Source organism: Balaenoptera borealis (genome assembly GCF_965194805.1).
Source record: "Balaenoptera borealis genome assembly, chromosome: 1".
In the NCBI taxonomy this organism is placed as follows: Eukaryota; Metazoa; Chordata; class Mammalia; order Artiodactyla; family Balaenopteridae; genus Balaenoptera; species Balaenoptera borealis.
Window position 1 is genome coordinate 6,406,756 of NC_138860.1, and position 19,975 is coordinate 6,426,730.

A 19,975-nucleotide genomic window follows, 5' to 3' on the forward strand; every position below is an offset into this window, starting at 1 on the left:
AGTAAAACCAACTAAAATCAGGTCAAAATTATTTCTCAATTTGTTCTTATAAACCGAGATGAATTAGTTAAATTTTAAGGGAAAACATCCACCATGTAGTTAGCAAGTTCATGATAATAGTATTCAAGCTCCTCAACAAAGAAGAAAAGAGTAAGATTTTCTGGGCTTAAAGCACTAGGAAAGGCATTAGGTAATTGAAACCCTTGTACACTAGCTGTTTCTGAATGACAGTTTTGAAGGCTCAAAGGAAAAAAATTAATGACCAATGTGAGAAATAATATGAGATAATAAATTAGCCAAGTTTCAAATTTCACAGACGGCAAAGAAAGCAGAGATTTAATTAAACACACATACAAAACACACACACGGAAAACCAAAGATGTGTGTATATATAACTTAATTGTACATTTAGAACAAACAAATAATCAAAAATGAGATTTAACTCATAAATAGAAAAGTCACTGACTAGGTTTGATTTTCTCTTACAGATAATAACAGAAAGATAGGTGTTACATATGACAGAGAGAGAAAGAAAAGAAGGAGGGGGAAGGGGAGGGGGAGGAGGAGGAAAGATGTGGTCTGACCATAGTGAAAAATAAGTAACATAAGTTTGTGGATTATTCAACATTATCTTTAGAGAATCTGAAAATTTTTTTCACTTGGACATAAAATTAAACATTGACTTTTTGAAGTTATTGGATTGAAATGGTGAGTTAATACTTAATGGAGATTCTACCTACTACTAGTAAATCTTATATTCATAGAATAACAGATAAAATTGAAAGGTGCCTAAGAGAACATGTAGATGAATTATCTTATTTTAGATATGGATGAAGCCAAGAGATTGGAATAATGTTCATTATTCTATCAAATTATTAGATTTAGAAAATCTATTATTTGAGCCTGAATTCTTGAGAAATTATTTGGTTTTAGAATTTTGGTGAGATTTTTACTACGATTTTCATTGTAAGTTTTGTTTATTTTTGCTATGAAAACCAGGATAAGTATTATTATCACTATTTTTTAAGAAGCTCAGTTGATTTGCTCAAAGTCATGAAGCATTTACCTGATGTGATTAAAAATACAACTTAGCATTTGATTCCAAATACAGCATTTTTTAGACCATAATATTGTTTGTTCTTTAATTATCTCTGTGATTCTGAAAATACATCTAAATACAATGTAACTAGTTATTTTATATCTCTTCTTAGACCACAGACTAAATGAACTTATTAAACTGAGTCTTTATTGAAAATGGAGAAACGTCTTTCTGTGGATTTTTACTGATAAAAAGAAATTTCCAGGGGACCCAGAGTTACTACCCATGGTGCTTGTAGATTTAAATTTAGATGATCTTTCAAATATTATTATAATTTAACCTTTTTTAATGGAAAACATTTTATAGGAATTCTTTCATATAAGGTTCAACTAACACATCTCCAGTGATTTCATTTTCCTCTGTATTTTTCTTTAGCACAGTTCAGAATGTCTTCAGACATAAATCAGCTAGCACAGTTTAAGTCTATTATAAAGGCTGTAAAACTATTCTTAAGGGAGCCACGAATCCAGATTACAAACACTTTCAAACTACTGGGTGAATTGATTTATTTTAAAATACCACTTTGTTCCACAGATGCTCAATAACCTATGACATGAATAACTGTTCAATAAAAAGCTGAGAGAAGTTGAATAGAGTCAGCTGTGTGTGTGTGTGTGTGTGTGTGCACATGTGAAGTGTGGGAAAGAATGTCTCATATATTTTATCAATCTGACACTTTCTACCTTTCTAAAAATTAAGGTAATTAAGCTGTTTTAAGCATAAGAAACATTTTCTTACTTTTCAGTTTTCCAGTCTTACTATTATGAAGATACACTTTTAGCTTTTTTCAACCATACTGTTTGATAAATATTTGGAAAATAATATAACTTAAAAAAAGATGACTTTTAAATGTATATAAAAATTGTTGTTGGAGTAGCCATATGAATTTTTCATTTCCTTATTGAACTATATAAATATGTTTCTAGAATCATTTCATGTACAACATGTGTCTTGGTCCATTTAGGCTGCTGTAACAAAACACCACAGGCTGGGTAATTTATAAACAACCAAAATCTATCTCTCACAGCTGTGGAGGCTAGAAGCCTAAGATCAGGGTGGCAGCACTGTCCAGTGAGGGTCCTCTTCTGGTCACAGACTTCTCCTTGCATCCTCACATGGTAGAAGGGGCCAGGAAGCAGTGTGGGATCTCCTTTATAAGGGCACTAATCCCACTGATGAGGGCTCCACCCTCATGACCTAATCACTTCCCAAAGGCCCCACCTACAAATACCCTTGGGAATTAGGATTTCAACATATGAATTTTGAGAGGACACAAACATACAAAATATATTTTTTCATTCTCACAAACATTAGTGTTAAACCTTGGTTTTTCAAGTTAATAATTATGTTAGGCTTCTGACAATAAAAGTACTAAAAAGTCAAGCCAGAGTTCTCCCATTATTCATAGAAATAGTGAAAAATAATTCATAGAAGCAGTACAGAATAATAAATCTCCCCTTTGACTTAAATACCTATTTTGTTTTTCAGATTTCACAAAACTTTAACCGAGGAAACTTCAACCCCAAGAGTTTGATTATAGCACCTTGATTTCTTATATATAGTCACTGGTAGAGAAACTGCACCAAAATATGAGTCCTTCCTTTTTCATACTTATACTTCACTTTTATATAGCTCCTCATAATTATTTATTTTTCTTTTCTCCCTTTTATGGTATTTTCATATAAGATTATGAACCATAATATTTACTAATATTTACTGATCACTTGCTGAGACAGTCACTATATTATGCACTTTTCATGAGTCATCTTTTAGATTTGCTTGGAAAAACACTTTGAGCAAAGTAATAATATAATTATCATTTTTCAGATAGGGAACTGGGGATAATCTTTTAAGTTACGTAACCAGAATACAGAACTGGCAAGTGGTAGAACTTGTATTTAAACCCAGCTCTATCTGATGCCAGAATACTTGCTTTTAACCACTCTATAACCCTGACTCTATGTTCAGGAAAATGTCCTACGATGAAGGCACGTTCGTGTATCCTAGCACTACTCTGTTTCCAGTAGGTCATGATGTCATGTTAGGAACACAATAGAGTTACAACCAGGTGATGAAATGGCACCAGGAAAATATATTTATAAGTTGACCTTCTTTTAAAACACAGAGGCACACACATGTGTGCGTACACACGTTCAGTACCCAGCAATAGAATAACTCAGTTTATTACCATTGTAACTGATATTATGGATCATCATTCTTACTAGGATATATTAATATTATTATTATGTGTGGAAGGTTACAGGTGACATGTTTTCTTTATATATTAATGTGTTATATGAATTTGCACAACATTTCTATGAGGTAGAAAATGGGCATCATTATTCTCATGTTACATAGTGGTTACACAGTTTATTGTAGGCAAAGAGCTAGGAAATATCCAAAATATCAATCAAATTTGTGTATCCTAATGCAGAAAAATTCAAAATACTTTTTATTATGTCATACTGGAAGGATGGGAGAAAGGCATACAAATTCCAAACATGTAGAGAACAATCTGTGTATTGTCAGTTTAGATTTCTTAAAATTGATCCCCAATTCCTTCTAATTCCCTTTTTCTTTAGTTAAACTGATATAAAAAAAGAGATGTTACTTTTATTGAAATAATGATAAAAATGCCTTGTGAGTCCTATGGATTTTTTGTATAAATCATGATATTTCCCTAGGGAATTCAAAACAATGGTGAATAGGGGATCCAGTATTATTTAGCTAATATATACTTGATATAATTCCTGGTACACATAACTAAGAGGAAGCATTCACAAAGACAAATATTATTGTATCCTCTACCTGGAAGAGAAGCGAATCTCCAATCTCTCCCTTAAAATATTTATTAACTTACGGTTCCATGACTTGAATTGTCAGTGACATTATATGGGCATAATATCTTGAGTATTTGGTCCAGCAAGATTACTATTTCCACATATTTGTAGGAATCAAACTATTACAGGGACTTATGACTAGAAAGATTACTTCAAATAAACTTAATATTGTGATTCACGAATCTCTGCAAGCCAAGTATCTAAATATGAATGAACTAACATGTTTTCATTTTTGCCACAAAGTACACATAAACTGAAGTTACTGAACAAAGATTGATATTCTTTACTGATGGTAGATATTACTCAAGGGTTTATGTATTTTACTTTCAGAGAAGAGGATTTTCAGTATATTATCAACCAGGTAAAACTAGAGTAGGTTAAGACTTATAAAGGTATCCATTACTGCAAAACCATGGTATTAAATTTTTTAATACTTCCAACCTAAATTTCTATAGCTAAAATGAGGTTTCTATATTTTGGGTGAAATGTTCTCTTATCCCAATGGGATTAACATATACACACTACTATATATAAAATAGATAACCAACAAGGGCCTGCTGTATAGCACAGGGAACTATATTTAATATCTTGTAATAACCTATAAGGGAAAAGAATCTGAGAAATTATATGTATAATATATATAATTTGTTAACCTTCATAGCTTCATGATAAGAGACTATTTCTCTCTTGTTTAGATTGAATTATTTATATATGTATATAACTAAATCACTGTGCTGTACACCTGAAACTATTGATAACACGACATTGTAAATTAACTATACTATATACTATATAATATACTATATTTTTTTAAAAAAAGAAATAATTCAATCTAAAAAAGAGAGAAATAGTCTCTTATCATGAAGCTATGAAGGTTAAACAAATTGTTTTGATATCACTCTTCTACAGTGCTGTTTTGGAACAAATGTGAGTGAATATTTACATTTTTTATTGAATTTAAGTGTGAGACGATTGCATAGCTTGCCACTCGGAATTGTGTGTAAGGCATTGACTGAGCCTCCATAATTCATATTCACTTTTAAAGGATCTTGTTGGATCTGCCTCCTGACCTTGCTTAACTTGGTAATTTAAATTCTATTAGTTTGGAAGCCAGTGACACATGCATGTTGTAGCTGAAGCTCAAACTTCCATTCACAGACAGGAAACACAGCAGGATTCCTAAACATGGCTCTTATGCAGAATAAAATGCAGGAAGCTGTCCCTTTGCATGTGCATGGTTTAGAAAGTAGGGCTTTCTGCTTTGAACCATGTTGCAGTTCATATGACTTCCTGGTATGAAAAGCAACAATTTTGAAACAGGAAACTTTCCTATAATCAAAGGAAAGCTTCTTACTTTAAAATCAGATTTAGTAGTAAAAGAGTAGATCAAAATAGAATTTATGAATATGTTCATTGTTTCTCCCTCCTATGGAGAATAGCCTGATTTAAGTTTTATTTGTGATTCTAGAATACATTTGTGAAATACTAATATTTACAACACATTTTCACTTAGAACACTGAGAACAGTTCCTGAAATATATTGTAATATTTCCATCAGAAAACATTTTATGTGGTGAATAATTAATGCATGAATTAAATAAAATGTACTTTTTGTTTTCCTCTGGGTCATATGAGCAAATAAAAAAATTCACATTTTATAAAGTTCAGGCCAATGCCTTCTTTGGAAAGAGCAATAATTTTAAAACCTTAAAAAATATTATTAATTCCAAAAATAAAACAACTTTTATAATCCTTATTTAAATTTCATGTGAAATACTAGGAGCAAATTGAGAAAAGTCCATTACATTGACTTTATTTGAATAAAGTTATAAAATATCTAGTTCTTTTGCTTGTGGTTTCAAACAACTCTATGCTAGTAGTCATTTGATAAGATAACTCTGATACATAAAAAATTAAATTCTTTTTATAAAGAAACATAATGGAGGATGCAAGGATATTTTATCTGGTTCAAATATAAGTTCAAAAAACATATTTTCTAATTTTTTAGTAGCAGAAAATTAGTATCAATGATTATGATTTTGCTCTTTCTGTAAAAACTCTCATGAGATATATAATTATATTAAGATACTAGCAAAAAATAAGAATATAACTCCAGGCTACATGATTCCTAAAATATCTAATTACCAACATGCATTTCTTTTAAAGTCTCAAATATCCATCAGTGTGGAAGAGTGGGAAGACACCAAAGACGCCAAAGAGCAAGGTCACCACCGAAGTAACCACCGCAACTCAACATCCAGTGACCAGTCCGACCATCCCCTGCTAAGGAGGAAGAGCATGCAGTGGGCCCGAAGACTGAGCAGAAAAGGTCCCAAACACTCCGGTAAAACAGCTGAGAAAATAACCCAGCAGCGCCTGAACCTCTACAGGAGGTCAGAAAGACAAGAGCTTGCTGAACTTGTGAAAAATAGAATGAAACACTTGGGTCTTTCTACAGTGGGATATGGTATGCTCCTTACAAGTATTGTATGATGTGGACTTGTGATTTCTTGCAGCTAGTTGTAACAGAGCTGGCTCTAATTTAGTAACTTAAGAATCACATTTTTGTTTCACAGGTCAATTTGAAGGGACTAGTAACACATGTCTAATCTCCTAGAGACAATTATAACAATGATATTCGCTAAAATTTTTAAGTATTTGCTCAGGTCTCTAGACACTGTGCTGAACCCATTACAAGAATCATCTTAATTTTAATTTTCACAAAAAATCTTCCATTTTAGAGATAAGGAAACTAAGTCAAGTAACTTGCTAATTAGCTTGTTAACAGCCTGACAGATTTGTATCCAGTTCTGTCTGGCTCCAAAGTCTGTTTTACACACAAACACACACACACACAAACCACATTTTATTTTAGGCCCTGGGATAAAATAAATGTGTGGCATTGGCAAGTAACTAAATGGATGAGCCACAGATGAACCAAAATGTTTCTATAAAATTTGTTCAGTTTGTTGTGATCCAGAAACAAAGAATCTTCAAAATCTTTAATCTGAAGCTCAAACAGTGCTTGATTTCATACAGTGCAGATATGTCCCAAAGATTGCTATGCTCTTATGTTGATATGTGATTGTAATATAGATATAACGCATATAGCACAGCTTAAATAAATAATGCAAAGACAATTTTAAAATATGTCATTTATCACTATAAGAATTTTATTTAAAGGAAATTTAGTCAACATATGAGAAAATCAAATAATAAATAAGGTGTTTTATTTTGTTTTATATATATATATAACGTTATATATATATATATATATATAACTTTATATATATATATACATAACTTGGGTAAATCAGGAGCTAAGATGTCAGTATCATGTAGGTTTTAAGGATAACATAGAATAAATGCCATATTTGCCCCCATCTCATCTTTATTATTAAAGTCTCAACTTGAAACAGTGTACATAGGGAGAAATGTTAATCATTGAATTGGATGGAGTTTAAAAGAAGTTACCTGTGTTTCTTTGAACAAGAAAAGGAAGCATATTTACTGAGTACCTAATCTATGCCAGGAATTGCGTTAGGTGCTTTATGTATATTTTCTTATTACTCCTTATAAACACTGATTAGATGTGTGTCCCATTTTGCCCTTCAAGAAGTTGAAGTTCAAGAGGTAAAAGATCTTGCTCGAGGACATAAAGTTGAAATATGTTGAAGTCAGGATTCCATAGGTACTTGAAATTCATAATGATATTTCCCTTACTTAAAATGTAGTACAGACTCATTCATGACCAATAATTTTAATATAAGCACAAAAGGTCTTATATTGAGGCAAATTAAAAGAAAAAAATCTTAATTTAAAAATTATATTAGGAGCTCTTTGCCAATTTAATGACATTAAGTATGATTGTACTTCTTACAGTCCTATAATTACATGTACTTTTTCTAGTTATTATTCAGGTATTTTTTTTCTTTTTTTTAAAGTTCTAGTAAGTGATTATCCACCCAAGTTCCAGCTGTGTTTCATGAACATTATAACCCCAGGCTGGTCCTGAAGGCAGTGTGGCAAATAATAGTTTGACTCTGAGAGACACAAGATGCATGAACTGACTGCGTGGACGAATCATCAGGGAAGCATATTATGTTATTGCTAATAAAACTTCTATCAGTTACCTTGCATTTAGCCATTCTCTCTTTTTATTTTTAAGTAAATTTATTAATTTAATTCTCATGCTAATTCTTACAGGAAGGAAGAACAGATACTGTCCACCTTCTTTTCTCTTTTCTTTCCTTCTTTCTCTCTCCATCCATTCTATCCATCTATCTATCCATAGACCCATCAATCCATTCTAAGTCCTGTATTGGGACCCTCTAATAACATAGCGATTATGAAAACAGGATTTGGAATCTAATGCATCATGGGCCTCTGAACGTCTCCATTTATTCCTAACTCACAATAATTCATCCATTCAACAGATATTATTAGGTTGCCTTCTTAGTGTCAGGCACTGTTCCAGGCACTCGGAATAGACCAATGACCTATTCAGACAAGACCTCTGCATTTATGGAATTTATGTTCTAGTGTCAGCCGGTAGATTTGTTTGTTTGTTATTATTTAGCTTCTCAAGGCCATTTTCTGATTTGTGGAATAGAAATAATAATACCTATGTTGTAGGTTTTGTTGTGAAGGACAAATGGGATAATGAATAATACTGTGCTTAGCCCAGAACTGGCATTCAGCTAATCCCACAGATCTACCGTGTATCTGTCTAAGTACTGTGTGTCTGTCTGTGCTTTATACATTAAAAAAGTAATTTTTTTTTGCCCACCTCAAAAAACAAACAAACCAACACATTTTGCACCCTTGGGGGCAATGTTGTCTTCAAGCAGAATACATGCTATGAGACAATTATTGTTTTACATGTTTGCCTTTCTTCTTTTTTTGGGAAAAAGGAAATGTCTTACTCATTCTTTAATCTTTGTATCCCTAAACCAGTTACACATTTCCTGACACATAGGAACCCAGTAGCTGCATGTTGATTGCATGAACAAATGGAGTGCTTACAGATGAGAAAACAGGGTCTCAGATATAAACGATTTACTTGGGTCTCCCAACCTAGTATACACTCAAGTCAGTCCTTTAACTTGTGGCTTTTGACTCCATATATTTTTGTGTATCCACTGGACCACTTATTTTTCCTACATTAGTGTCAATATTTTGTAGCGCTTTACAGATTTGAAATATTTTTAAGTGCTTTATACACAATGCATGATGATTGATTTAATCATGAGTCATAATCTGATTTTTCTTGAGTAGGTGTCGCCTGATTCAAGAGAATGACTAGATTTCTTTTGACCTATTGGATATGAGACAGAAAGGAGAGAAAAGGGAAAGTCAAAAGATGACTTTTGAGGGCTCTAGCTGGAGCAAGTAAGTGCATGGTGGTGACATTCACTGAGCTTAGAAGAAGGGGAATACTTTGGGGGTGAAGATAATACATTTAATTTGGGTGCCTGGAAGATTTCAAATGGATAATGATACATAAGAGGCTAGATTTCTGCTGTCTGGTGCTCAAGAAGAACAAATGAGATGTGTATATAGACTTGGGAGTCATCAGCCTATAGATTTTAAGTAAGGTCATAGAAGTAGATGGAATAACCCCAGGTGAAGGACTACAAGAGAACTCTAGAAAATACTTTTCTGGAATGTTAAGGGAAGAAGTATTTTCTTTATAAAACAAGAGGCTGAAGTGTCTAGAACTGAATTACCCAAAAGATGTGTCATAGTACAATAATATGCTATCAGTTGGTTACATGTTTTATTGTTACATCGATTCTTTATACCTTTCAAAGGCCAGGTGGGGCCTGGGTTGGTCAGAAGCTGGTCACTTCTAGTCATAAGTAGGTTTGTCTGCTACCCCAATGTAATATAAAGTTGTATGTCCTATGTGTTTTATGATATGAAAAAAATGTTGAAATTTTGCAGTAGAGAAATGGGAGGGAATGATTAATAGTGCAGAAAGTATAGTGATAGGTCATTGCTGACCTTGGTGAGGATAGTATCAGTTGGATAGCATGTATGAAAGCCAGATTTGAGTAGCTTGAGGATGAATTAAGATCTAGATATAGTGGATTTCATATATTAGGGACCTCAAGATATTGAAAATTTAGTCTCTGTCTTATTGCTCCATGATCTATTGTTTCCATTGCCAAAGTCATATCACGGTTCAAGACGTATGTTGAAATTCCATCCAGGAGGAAGGAGGCAGAGACCAGAGAAGAAAGGGTTGTCTCCTCAATTAAAAGATATTACCAAGTAGTTGCATACACCATTTCCACTATGTCCCATTGGCAAGCAAGTATGTTTCATTTTCAGTGGCCTAAATCTAATATTTAAGAAGACAAGGCAAATGTCTTTTGAGAGACAACTATTCTCTGACTCAGTGGATGTTTTTTAAGAAATTTCATTGTGAAGGAGAGGTGAGAAATCTGGAAGAATCTGGATGAGAAAGTAGAGAGGGAAGAGGGACTACTTTTTTTTTTTTTTTTTTTTTAGAGTCAGAGAGGTAAGAGCATGTTTAAATAAGCTTAAGCCACCAGTGGAGAAGTTGAAAGAAAATACAGGATAGAGATCACAGTTGGAGCCCTTGCTTAGATACTTGGAAGTGAGGAAAAGCTGACTGTTTTAAAATGCATAAACAGGTAGGTATTTTGACAGGAAGTTGAGTAATATTTCACATGATAGTAAGAGGTATAATCATCTGTTGAGAATGATGGCAAGAGTGGAAGGGTGAGTGTTTTAAAAATACGCCAGAATGTTTGCAGCTTCAGAGGAAAAGGTGTCCTTTCTGTGCGAGACTAACCTTTCTGTCTTATTCTTGATTTAAAAAAAAAAAGTAATATAGAAAATTTCAAGCATGAATAAATGTAGAAAGAAAAGTATAACGAACCCACGTATACTCATTTTTCTGCTTCAACAATTATGAACTCATGGCCTATTTTCTTCCATGTATATGCCCACCAATTTCCTTCACGTCTCATTAATTTCAGGTAAATTTCAGGCCTCATATATTTCAGTAGATACCTCTATCATTTAAGTACTAGTTTAAAAAAATATAGCCACCTACCATTTTCACACTTAAAAATAATTTTAATATCATCGAGTATTCACTTGTTCAAATTTCCAGTGACCTCAAAAATGTCATAATTTTTTTAGACTTATTTAAATCAGGATTAATGAAGGTCTGTGCATGGAGATGGGTGACAAGTTTGTTAAATCATTTTTAATTTCCCTCATTTTGTATTTTTCCTACTGCAATCTATTTCTTGAAGAAACTCACTTTCTGTCCTTTGGTTTCCTAGACTCTGAATTTCCACTCTAAATTGGCCCATTCTATTCCCTGCCTTTTCTTTGTTTAACCATTTTTTGTTATTATTATGAACTCCTAGATTTAAATATATTTTATATGTTTTAATCCATATGTTATTAGATTATTCATCATGTTGTTCTAAATTTGGCCAGTGGGAGCTTCTTCAAATAGCCTCCTGGGTCCTTTTGTCATGACATCAACCGTCTATGATCGACTTCCCTTGCTCTCTGTAGGACTAAATGCTCCCCACCTAAAATAAGCCATCCCTGCAACGATCCTGTCTCTTTTAGTGGGAAATGGTATTTCAAGATTAAACCAAGTTTCAGAGATGTTCATTTGTACTGTGTTTGTCACTTTTTCTGAGTTTTTCAGTCGACAGCTAAAAGATTAGGTAGATAGATGATAGATAGATAGACAGGTGATAGATAGATAGATGATAGATAGATAGGTAAACTATTTCACCAGTTCATATGGATACTTACAATTAAAATGCAGGCTATAGGGATTTTATTTAACTTTTTCTGTCCTATATCTGTACTTTCTTTTTCCTACACCTAGATTACTGCTTGTCAATAACAATAGAAATGATGGAATTATAAAAAATCATATTGTATTTTTCACAATATACATAAAACAGTCTCAGAATAATAATATAATGCTAATATTAATACTATAATTGCTAAAAATGCATTTTTTATGCATTCTTTACTTTGTAGACTAGCCCAATAGGGATGTTTAGTAAAATTATTCTAAGTCTTGGGAAAGTTCTTTTTTTTTTTTAATTTTATTTATTTATTTATTTATTTATTTATGGCTGTGTTGGGTCTTCGTTTCTGTGTGAGGGCTTTCTCTAGTTGTGGCAAGTGGGGACCACTCTTCATCGCGGTGCGCGGGCCTCTCACTATCGTGGCCTCTCCCGTTGCGGAGCACAGGCTCCAGACGCGCAGGCTCAGTAGTTGTGGCTCACGGGCCTAGTTGCTCCGCGGCATGTGGGATCTTCCCAGACCAGGGCTCGAACCCGTGTCCCCTGCATTGGCAGGCAGATTCTCAACCACTGCGCCACCAGGGAAGCCCCGGAAAAGTTCTTCTTGATGTGGTTATACTATCAATTGGATATAAATTTAGACTCATTTCTGTTTTCAGTGTTTAAGAATTGCTTTTTCTAAAATTTAATTTTGTTTTTTAGTTATGTAAACTATGTACACAGTCCAAAGAGAAATATTTAATACAAGTCATATTCAAAGAAATTTAACATCTGTCCCTGTCACTGCCACACAATCTCCTTCTCCTCCGTGAGTAACCTTTTTTAACTTTATGGTTTATCCTTCCATTTTTAATTATAAATTAAAAAATATATATGATAGCATCATATGTTCCTTTCTTTTTTTTCCCACATTGCTTCTTTCACTTAACAGTATATCCTGGAGATCACTGATTTAGTAGAATATAGAAATAGTTCTTATTTCTTTTTACAGCTGCCTAATGCTCCATTGTACAGATGTATCATAGTCTATTAAGCTAGTCCTTTCTGTCTTTTCTAATTACAAAGTCTTGCAATTTATAGGCACATGCCTACATCTTTCTGTGTTTTTTCTCAGTGTGTCTTTGGGATGGATATCTAAAAGTGAGATTACTGGATTAAAGATTAAATGTGTATATACATATAAAATTTTGCTATTGGAAAAATTTTCCTCCTTAAATATGTACGATTTTGCATTTCTGCCAGCAAAGTATGAGAGACCGTTTTCTCAAAACCTTGCCAACAGAATGTGTTGTTAGATTTTTGCATGTTTTGCCAATCTAATAGATTTTTTTAAGTGGCATCTCAGCATGCCTTCTTATTCTGATGAGGTCAAGCATCCTTTCATGTGGTTAAGAGTCATTTTTAGTGAATTATTTATATCTAGCCAATTTTTATAGATTTATTTTTTGTTTTTAATATTTTTAGTGGTGCTTATATATTAGGTAAATTAGAACTATGGATATTAATTGCAGCTATTTCTTTCTCAGCTTAGTCTTTTTCCTTTACTTTCATTATTTAATATTTTAATCCAATTTTTAAAACATTTGCATTATTACTGATCAATTTTAAGTAATAGGAACACTTTTCTCTCTTCCAATTTAGAGAGAAATTCTTCTACTTTTTTTTTTCAATTACTTATTTGGTTTCACATTTTGCATCTAAATATCCCATCTGTTTGGAATTTATCCTGGTATATATGGTGAGCAAGGGAACACAGTTTTGTATTATCGAAAATATTTTTTCATATTTAGTTATACAATACCACTTATTAAAATGCACACCCCATTCTATTGATTTTTAGATCCTGTTTTAGCAGATCCTAAATTTGTACTTGTTATTGGGTCTATTTCTATACTTTCTGTCGTGTTACAATGGTCTGTCTGCCTCTTCTGACAAAAACACCTACTGTTTTAATTAGAGTCTTTGATATCTGGTAAGGCTAGGAGCACTGCACTCTTGTTCTTCAATATTTGCCTAGCTATATTTGGATGCTTCTTCTTCTGAATTAATTTTATAATTAGCTTGTTTGCTCCAGATGAAAAGAAAGGATTCTTTTCCTATGCTTTTAATCCTACTTCTTCCTGGCTCCTTCAAATCCAGATTCTGTCATCTAATCCCACTCTTTCCTAATCTTTCATGTTTCTCCCTTTCCTTTCTCTTAGTTCCTCTTCCAAGGAAATCAGGTCTCCTTCCCGTAATCCCAACAGAAACACACACGCACACACACGTGCATGCACACACACACACCCCTTAGTCTTCACCTTTTCTCTTGTGTTCTTTCTTTTATCTACTAATTACATTCCATGTCTGTGCATTATTACCTCACATTTACTCTCCACACATTTCTCCTTCTCTACCCCTTTTCTGAGAACACTGTAACATACAAAGGATTCTTATTTTCCCTGCTCTATCTACAGCAATAGCCTTTCCTGGATTCTCTTTCTCTGTCCTCTTTCTGAATTTAGCTTTCAACTGTTTGCATGAAAATTACTTCAAATGATCAAACTTGTAGAACAGTGCTGCTTTATAAATGATACATTAGAAAAGTTATTTTTATACTATTTAAAGAAAAACTTACTTGTATCTCAAATAATAGGAAATCATAAAGTAACACTGAAAAAAATGCTTAAAATCTAAAAAGTCACTAAATTAATATTTGATAATTAACCGTGCTTCCTGAAGGCATGGATTACCTCTCACTTGTTTTTTATAGTATTCAATTCCAGAAGAAAGGTAATTCTTAAAAACTAGAGGATAACATTTTTAATATTTCCTGACATGCCTACCTCTACAGGTTAGGTTGAAATACTATAAATGCTTGTGTGTGTATTAACTAAGATAAACATATACCTATCCCCAAAAAGACATTAATGAGGTAACAGGTATATAATCCCTCACTTGCAATTTTAAAATCCAAAATTTCTGAAGACTGAATTTGTAAGCAGGTTTGACACTAAAACTTGTATAAATGCTGAACCTGATCCAAACTGCTTGAAACTCTTTGTATCCTTTATCAGATTTATGGTGAATATTCATATGTTTGCTACAGAAATATGAAATTTTCTGTTGCTTCAGGCCCAACTGAGCGTATTACATGAAATACATTATGTGCCCAATATTACTTTCTAAATCTAAAAATTTCAGTTCTGGTACACATCTGGCCCCAAGGGTTTGGGAGACAGAATTTGAGGACCTGCCTGTCTTGGGAAATTAAATAACATGACAATCTACAAATTCTGCCTGCTTTTCATTGAAATTTTTTTGAAAACATCTTCGATATAACTTTAAAAACTTATTTACCTCAAAGATCATGGCATTATATACTAACTGGCCATGTGTCCTTGGGTAAGTCACTGTGTCCCTGAACTTCATGTTCTTCAACCATCAAATCAGGGTAATCAGATCTTCCGAAGGGGTGAGATATGAAATAATAGAATGCATGTGACAAAAGATTTTTCAGTCTATAAACTGTGCTGCAAATATATAGTTATTTTTTTTCTGTTAATAACTGGCATTATTCTTTAACAATCTATTTGGCTTTCATACTCACTAAGAGCTATTCTTAAAAACTGTTGACAGATTCTTAATGATTAGCACTTAGAATGATGCATTTTTTAATATTCAATATATATATTTTGTATTATATAAAATATAATATATTTTAATATTATAAATCGGCAAGTAAGTATTCCTGGTGTGACCGCTGCTACAGATTCTAGCTGATTTTGACATGGTTTGTTTTACGTTTCATACTGTTAGTAAATGAGGGAATGCCAAGGGGGAAAAAAATGAAATCCTTTTAAGTGACAAAGAGTAACTTCTAGTTAGACATGGCTTTCATTACATCCATCAGGAAGCCTTAGTTTCTTTGTTAAGTAAATTCATAATTTGCCTGAAATAATGGATGGGTTAACCAAGAGCTTTTTTTATAGTTAATATGGTGACTTAATTCTTAGTCATCCTCTTTCTTATGGGATAGAAGCAAGCAAAAATAACAAGAAAGGATTGTTATTCCCACCCAAATGTATGATATATATGGTGATGGCAGTAGTAGTAATAGTAGCAGTGATAGTAATAGTAAAACCATCAACTTCTATTTTTAGACTCTTTTATAAATCATTGACCATTTTCATATAGGCTTTTAATAAAAAATTCCCCCAAATTCTAAACAATAGGTCAGGTAACTTTTTCTAGTAAAGGATTACTTACAAATTTATCCTAAAACAAACTACCAAAGAGGGAAAAGGCATCAAACCTAGATATTTTTCTAACGTGTTTTACAACATTTAGTATTTAGGAGGAATAACATAAGTATCTGAGATCACTGTAATGACTTCAACAACAATTTATTATTTCAAAAGAAATTGACACTGGATTTTTATTGATTTTTGAAATATGTCATTTTCCATCTCCCAATATAAGAGTACAATAGTGTTGACATGCACAATCAGTATATACTGCTGGTATAGATTTCTAAAAAATGGACGATTTAATGTTTCTAGAAATGACCCATTCTCACAGGGTGGCAGGCAGACACAGAAGGATAAATCCATGGCTTTTATGTTAATCTCATTCTGTATATAGAATGTTAATAGAAAGAAACATAATGGTTTTCTTAATAGTTAAAGTAATGAAGCTTTCAAAGGAGGTAATTGGTGAGCTGATAATGATTTATGGTAAATGAAATTATTTCTGCAATGAATTTTCCATATATCCCTAAAGTAAAACTATAAAGTTTTGTTTCATAGAGTCATATCATATCCTTCCCAGAACATTAATTTCTCAATGATATCAATATTTTTACATAATTTAACACCATGGTTAACTTAATTGCACTTAAATATACATATATTTTATCTTTATAACTGGAAATTCAAATATTGTGTTTTGGCATAAGTGTAAGTGGCCATTTGAATAAAATAAAATATTTTTTTGTCATTGAGAAAAAAATTTAATTGGTTGAGTGAACTTTTTACTTCCAACATTTTATTATGAGTTGAGTATAAATAGTCAATGAGAGCAAAGAATGAGCTTTCGAAATGCTTTGAAACAGTAAGAAGAAATTTCCATTTATGATGACTGTTTATGCTCTCAATTTAAATAACTAGAAAAAATATAAATCAGTGTGTGCAGATGCTGGAAAAAACTAGCATATAACTTTGTTACCCGAGAAAAGGTTAACAAATGAGTTGAGCTTTTTACAGGCTGGAAGTCATGTAAGTGGACCCCAAATTAGAAAATATGACCTGTACCAGTAGAAAAAGATCAATCAGCAGAAACAGATTCAGAAAACACGAATATTAGGTAGTTATTACAGTATTGTCTATATTGTCTATATGTTTAAGATGGTAGAGGGAAACAGGAGAATGACAAGGAGAGAAATTGAAGATATGAAACTCAGAGTTTAGAATTTGTAATGCAGTGTTCAAAATAAAATGTATACTTTTATTTTATTGATGGGATGTACATAAGAATAGCTACTGCAGAAGAAAATATCAATGAACATAAAGCCATAGCAATAGACTATCCAAAATGCAGAATAGAGAAGAAAAGAAAGAAACCTTGAAAAAATAGTGTTAGTTACTTGTGGGACAATATCAGATAATCATGTAATTGGAGTACCAGAAGGAGGAAGAGAATGGATATTTGAAGAAATAATGACCAACATGTTTTTCCAAATTTGATGGGAACTCTATTCAAGATCTAAGAAGCTCAGTGAAACTCAAGCAATATAAATATAACAAATAAAATAATACCAAGACACAATATAAAAAGTTGCCGAAAGCCAATGATAAAGCACCTCAAAAGAAGCCAGAGGAAGAAGTATTTTTTTATTTTGAATGAGAGACAAATAAAAGGACAATAGCGAACTTCTTGTCAGAAACTTCTCAAACCAAATCACAGTTGAGAAACTTCTTTAGAGTACTGGAAAAAATAGTCTACCTAATCCTCTATACATAGTAAAAATATCTTTCTAAACTAAAAGCAAGTAAGGACAGTTTTAGGGAAAAAAGCTGAGAAAATTTGTCAACAGCAGCTCTGCAGTCTAAAAAAATTGTTCAAAGAAGTTCTTAAGATAGAAGGAAAATGATGCCAGGTGGAAAGTTAGATCTAAACAAAATAAGTATGTGGGAAAATGTAAAAGATACATTTCTATTTTTAAAATTTTGTTCAAAGATAATTTACTGTTTATAACAAACATTGTAAGGTTCATAGCATATATAGAAGCAAAGAAGTATGGCAGTAATAACTCAAATAATAAGGAAGAAATAGAACTATAATGTAGTAAGCTTGTTATATTACATGTGAAGTGGTGTATTATTTAAGAGTAGATACCGAAAAGTTAAAGCTGTATATTTTAGACCCTAGAGCAGGGGACAGCAAACTGCAGCACAGCAGTTTTTGGAGAAAAAAAAAAGCAACCATTCTTGCTAGTTTTTGTATTTTTTATGGCTGCTTTCACTTTACAGTTTAAAAAGTTTAATAAGTAAAACAGAGCTCATATGGCCTGAAAAGTCTGAAATGTTTATTATTTCGTTCTTTACAGAAAAAAAAATTTGCCAACCCATGATCTAGAGAAACTACAACACAACTAAATCAGAGATATAACTAATAACTAATACTGCAAATAAAATGGAATGATCATATGAAGAGCTTTTTAAAACCTCAATTAATCCAAAGAAGGCAGGGAAAAAAGAAAAGAGGAGCAAAAAACATCTGGGACAAGTGAAACACAGCTAGCAACATGGTAGATTTAAACTCAACTATATTTATATTAAATATAAATAGACTAAACATTTCAATTAAAAGGCAGAAGGCATCAGATGGGATTAAAAGAAGCAATATCCAACTCTGTGTTGCCTAAAAGAAGCCCACTTAAAATGTGAACAAAGAAATAGATTAAAAGTAAAAGCATACAATTATATTTCATGTAATCACAAATCCATAGAAAACTGGGGTGGCTATATTAATATTAAAGTAGGTCCATACAATAACTTGGATGCCTGACAAAAACATTACACAAAGGGAAAAAAAAGCCACACAGAAACACACTGTAAGATCTTAGCAGAGTTATTGTTCATAGAAATCATTGATTCTAGGGGTTGGAGGTGAAAGGTGGGAATTGACTGCAAAAGGGTAAGAGGGATCTTTTTGTCATTATAGAAATGTTCTGTGTTGTAATTATGGTAGAGTTTGCACTATTCTATGCATATATCAAAACTCATTGAATGTGCATTTGGAATTAATAAATTTCTTACTTTGTTTTACCAATAAGTCTATGAGATAAACAGAACAATGATGATTATCCGAAGATACCTTAAATGATATGCTTAAAATCATATAGGAAGTTTACAGTTAACGTGTTAAAGGTAAACATATAGACTTTGCCTATCTTGTTCATTGCTGTCCCCAGATTTAGAATTATTTGTGACTATAATCATGCCCAGTTAACATTATTAAATGACTGAATTAGAGAATAAAATAATGAATATCATGTGATAAATTATGATTATCAACTAATCATAAAAATGCCTCTGGTAAGTCATACGGTGGTACTACAGGTTAGCTGCAAAACTGAAAAACATGCTATATACTTATTTTTAAATTGTTCAGATAATACGTTCAATACATTTTTTTTCAATCTCAGATACTATTTCAGGTGAAGTACCTTTAAGTTTAAAGTAGTGTATCCAACTACTAAAATGAAAATAAATAAGGTCTTTCCAAAACCTTTTGGACTTTCTGTATAGAAGTGTATTTATTTTACTTTTTCAGATGATCAGCTAGACCATAGTTTTAAATTTAGAAGTATTCACCTGAAAATATATTGAACCCATTATTTGGGAATGTAATTAATGTTCTATTTTTTAAAGTATACCTGTGTCTGTTACTTTGCAGACAATCTCTACTGTTTCAGCCCACATCACTTAATGTAAAGTATTGTAATAGTATTTTCAAAGAAACTAGCATTTATTGAGCAGTTTCCATTCACTAGGGACACATAATAGCTCTAAAGGTCAATACTTGTTTAGGGGAGGGGGGGCAGTGGAGAAAGCATTTTAACAAAACAAAGCTGAACCTGAATCATTGAAGAAATAGTATGTTTTTAGACACATTATTCACTTTTTTTGAATTCTCTATCACATTAAAAAATAGCAAGGGGGTTTTGGTCTTTTACTATT

At 32.3% G+C, this 19,975-nt stretch overlaps 1 protein-coding gene across 8 annotated transcripts in view; it reads left to right on the forward strand.

Moving 5' to 3' along the window:
- KCNT2 (potassium sodium-activated channel subfamily T member 2) overlaps window positions 1-19,975 on the forward strand; it is a 376,144-nt gene that overhangs the window by 342,312 nt on the left and 13,857 nt on the right. For 6 of the 8 annotated variants that reach the window (XM_082394255.1, XM_082394256.1, XM_082394257.1 and 3 more), the window contains one exon: window positions 6,106-6,406. In XM_082394255.1, coding sequence (XP_082250381.1) covers window positions 6,106-6,406 — 301 coding nt within the window. The remainder of the gene's footprint in view (window positions 1-6,105; window positions 6,407-19,975) is intronic. The other 2 variants (XM_082394261.1, XM_082394262.1) reach the window with 1 other exon arrangement.